This window comes from Vollenhovia emeryi, unplaced genomic scaffold (assembly GCF_000949405.1).
Source record: "Vollenhovia emeryi isolate VEMERY1.0 unplaced genomic scaffold, V.emery_V1.0 DF939147.1, whole genome shotgun sequence".
In the NCBI taxonomy this organism is placed as follows: Eukaryota; Metazoa; Arthropoda; class Insecta; order Hymenoptera; family Formicidae; genus Vollenhovia; species Vollenhovia emeryi.
The window spans coordinates 88,653-93,119 of NW_011967219.1; the positions used below are offsets into that span (position 1 = coordinate 88,653).

A 4,467-nucleotide genomic window follows, 5' to 3' on the forward strand; every position below is an offset into this window, starting at 1 on the left:
TGTTTGTCTTAGTCCCCTCTACCTTCCCATGACCGGACGTCAAAGTCTTGCGTAGCACCCTGTATAGAATGATTTAGAAGTTCACAATATTTGTGAAAATAGTTGTTGCTATAATATTGTTCAAACTATACTGTAAATTTATGTCTACAAAATCTTTCTACAATATTGCACTGCAGTATGATATTGCAACGTTATTGTAATCTAGTTGCATTACGATATGCAATTTTATAACACGTAGACTAACTATTAATCCAAAAGCCATAAAACGTATATACTTACAAGTTGCATTAGTTGTTGTCTCGTCACCTTCCTTGTCAGGATCAACATAGCCTTTCTCCATGAGTTGCATGAGCAGATTCATAAAGTCTTTTCTTACGATGTTATGAGTTTGTCTGTATTCCACATTCTCTCGAAACAAGTTCATGTAAAATCTGTAGACCTTTCGGTCAAGGTAGGGAATAGAAAAGAAATCCATAATTTGTGGCACGAACATACCCAAGGCGATTCGAATTGAACTAATTGGTTTAAAACTTTTTCGTCCGTAAATACGATATTCGTTAGTAGGTTCCTCAATACAATTAGAGTTGATACCAAAAGCCGTTGCCATGATTACATCTATTGTATACCTATTAGTGAAATTGACACATAAATTTAAATAAATTTTAACAAATTCTATTTTCCGATATTTACTTTATCTACATGCATTCTTTAAATTAAATATGTTCTATTCCTAGGAATTGAAGCAAGTTTGTTTATGTCATGTTATTGTCATAGTTCTTTAAAAAACAAATTTACCTTGAAAGTATATCTTTTATCTCGACAGAATCTCTCATCTGCGCTTTGGAATCCAAGTATTTTGAGAGTTTCTCGCCACACTCCATCAGGATTGGGAACATTTGCTTTATTTTTCCCACACTGAAAGTGGGTGTCAACTTGTTACGCAGATTTCGCCACTTATTTCCAGACAAACAAAACAAATTGCCAGAAAATGGTTCAACTCTTTCATTGCAGAACATTCCACGATCGTGGAAACTTACGAATTCTTTTGTTAATACCATTTTAATAAGTTCGGGGTCAGCAATTAGTAAGTTTGGCTTATAAAATAAAAACATTCCAATAAGGCGATGTTCCTTATATTTTTGGTAAACATCATGGAATAATACACCTGTTGAAAAATTATTTTAATTAATTTTGCGGTTTTTTTTCAAGTAGACCTACATGAACAGATAAATAAACAACAGCATAAATCATTAATTTTACATGAATGTTAACGACTTTGTCACAATAAAAACAAGTAATAAATAAAAAATATAGTAATTATAGTGAATATAGTAAAACTATAAAAGTATCTTTAACGGAAGTTTTATGAAAATATATATAATTTTAATACATTATACGATTATTATATCAGGCCATTACATGTTAAGTGTTTTCATTTTCAAAGTCAACTTTCAAATTTTATTTAAACGTTTTAATTAATAATGAACGTAAAAGGATATCCTTTGTATATATGTACAAAAACAAGAATTGTGTATACACATATTGTGCTGATTACTATTACGTAGAGATACTCGCCTATTTGCTTTCTTTTTTTGACAAAGGCTGTTAAATTTCCAGTTGGTACAGTGGGTTCGACGTAAAAAACACCCCTCTTACGCCAGAAATTGAAAATCACAAATTTATAATAAATATACAGACTGCTCAGGGTAACAATGAAAAGTCCGATTAATTCTACAAGTGCCATGGCTAATCTGAAATATGATGAAAAACGATCATCCTCTAATACGTTGACATTGAGTAAGATTTGACAAGAATATGTAGTTTCAAACTTCTCTTTTGTACAACTTGTGCCAGACTACACGTGTTTTATGACTCACGATTTGCAATTGACTACCCAAGGAGAGCCAATGTCCATCTAACTTGTACATTTTTTTCCGCCGCTCCTCCTGGTCGCAGCGCGTTCGGACCGGTTGGGTTAAGTGGGGGGGGGGGGGACTGTTAGCTTCACACCGCACCCAAGTTCACTCTGCTAAAGTATACATTAAATGCGCATTGTACATTTACAACACATCATACGCGCATTGGCGTCCCTTGGGTTTTATATAAAATTATTTGAACAAAAAGCTAGATTTAGTCGACTTTAACTGGCCAGTGTTTAATATAATAAAATTAACATATATAATGCGACGTTTCGATCTTAGGGTTTAGGTCCTTCTCAAGGGAAATCTGAAAGAACATTCAATAATCGTGATTTCGAATCAAATTACAAAGTACAGATCAAATTACAAAATACAATTTCACTGTGTATAATAAAATAGTCAAAGATGTAAGAGAAACCGAGATTGATAAGAAATCGACGAAATGCTAGCAAAACATGGTGGTCTGACCTATGACTCTGTGAATGATATGACTTATCTTCATAAAGTAGTAAATGGCAAGTACATATGAAATATATTTCGTTATTTATGTTATATGTTTAACTTTAAGTAAAGTACAAGTATTTAAAAAAAGATTAATTTCCACACAAAAAGATTAATTCCACAAGAAAGAAGATGGTGTCATTAATTTGACCTTGAATAGTGAATTGCTTGAAGGTCACGTGAAGGTTACCTTTAATGTTTTTAATAAAACCCCCTATTGTTTATTATACCTATCTTATTCCACTAATTACTATGAACAACTTTTGTCTGAAACATTTTTTATTTGCCTAATACTTTGTGAGATATTCAAGAGAAAATTTATAATTTTTTCAATGTTTCGCTTTTGACATCTCGATAACTGTTTGTCGGAGGGAAAAGTACAATAGTACAGGACTTTTCTTACTTGATTTAGTCTCAGGAATATGCTGTTGCAATAGTGTTCCAATTATTTAAAATTTTTATGTATTGTGACATACACAAAATTTACATATTAGTCTAGTTTATCGCGCATTTTTACTCTCTGACAACAAATACTGGAAACAGAATGTCGATCAGGTGTTAAGAAAATTTAAATCAATAACTCCTTTCCTAACAAAACTATTAATAAACACTTAAACATTAGATTTAATGAATTAACGAGGCGGGATACCACTCATAGTGACTGCGCAACCGATATTAAAAAAAGTTTTAACCCCAAAAAACATTATCCTCCCCTATATTAACCCTAGAGCAGGTGTACTTTTTGAACACGAGTAATAGGCGCGTCAGTCTGTGAGACCGCCATAAGAAAATGGAGAGTTTTGCATTCTTATGGCTCATTCAGACTGAACGCGATGAACGATGAGCGACGCGCGATATCCAATGGGCGTGCAGTCTTTATAGGAAAACTGTACGCTTTCCCATAAAACCTGTACGCTCATCGGATAATCGCGCGTAGCTCGTCGCTCTTCGCGTCCAGTCTGAATGAGCCATTACACGTTCCAATCTCATTTATTTTAAAGGATAATTAAATAAAAATAAGTTAAGAAAGTTTTATTGTCATGATATACCTACATGCAAATTGCACAAAAAATAAGCAATCGTTCCATTCGAGTTTACTGCGCTTCGTAGGTCGCCATGACTGTATAATCTCAAATTATAACAATAATTATAATATTTTTAAGTGGGTCCAATGACAATTAACTTCTAAAGCGATGAAAAGCATGCATTACCTTAAATTTTCTGGTTGCAATAGCCACTTGATGTCTCAAACGCGGGTAGACGCGTCGGTCTCTAGGACCGAATACAAATATGTACGATATGACTATACGCATCGAGAGCCTGCACTGAACTGTTCGTTTTTTATGCCAAGAACGGCAGCTAGAAAGAAACGTGATGGAAAATTCCGATGCGCTGGATGCATATACAACTTTTTGTGTAGCGTCGTCGGTCTGTGAGACCGCGCGCGCCTACTCTAGGGCAGGGGTGGGCAAAATGCTGCCCGCGGGCATGCCCGCGGGCATGCCCCCACTCCAATCATCGCCCCACCACGTCTCAATCATATTCGGAACTATACTTCTAAAGCGCGACGTTCTTTCCCACTTGCCGAAACTGTCTCCCCACTCTTGCCCGACACGCACAGCTATTGCCCGCGGGCAAACGGGCGCCCGCGGGCAGTGAAAATTGCCCAGGCCTGCTCTAGGGTTAGAGGATTGATAGAAAAAGTTAACACGAACTTAAATAATACAGGCCTAAACACTGTCTATACTGTCACAAAAAAATTAGATAAAATTATTAAAAGAGGTAAAGATCAAATAAATTGGGACTAAAATCGAAGTCATCTACTATATTAATTGCAACGACTGTGAAGCCTCTTACATTGGACAAACTAAACGACACCTGACCAAAATTAAAGAACATAGAGATGACATAAAAAACCACTCCGTGGTTAGTAAACACTGTGTATTACATGATTACGAATTCAATTGGTCGAAACCAAGAATTTTCCATAGCGAGTATCTCAGAAGAAAAAGAGAAATTGCCGAAATGTTTTTTATCAAGAAGACCG

The 4,467-nt window shown here is 35.2% G+C and overlaps 1 protein-coding gene across 4 annotated transcripts in view; it reads right to left on the reverse strand.

Annotated features, from left to right (window-relative positions):
* The window catches only part of LOC105565994 (probable cytochrome P450 6a23), an 8,510-nt gene extending 4,730 nt beyond the window's left edge, over nucleotides 1-3,780 (reverse strand). The window contains exons 1-6 of one of the 4 annotated variants that reach the window (XM_012019646.1): nucleotides 3,632-3,780; nucleotides 1,878-2,029; nucleotides 1,576-1,751; nucleotides 1,038-1,165; nucleotides 796-953; nucleotides 280-626 (exon numbers count right to left, since the gene is read on the reverse strand). In XM_012019646.1, the coding sequence (XP_011875036.1) occupies nucleotides 280-626; nucleotides 796-953; nucleotides 1,038-1,165; nucleotides 1,576-1,751; nucleotides 1,878-1,915 (847 nt within the window). In that variant the 5' untranslated portion in view covers nucleotides 1,916-2,029; nucleotides 3,632-3,780. Of the gene's footprint in view, nucleotides 1-279; nucleotides 627-795; nucleotides 1,166-1,575; nucleotides 1,752-1,877; nucleotides 2,030-3,473; nucleotides 3,524-3,631 lie in introns of those variants that run through there. The other 3 variants (XM_012019643.1, XM_012019645.1, XM_012019644.1) reach the window with 3 other exon arrangements.
* Between the last annotated feature and the right edge of the window lie 687 nt (nucleotides 3,781-4,467).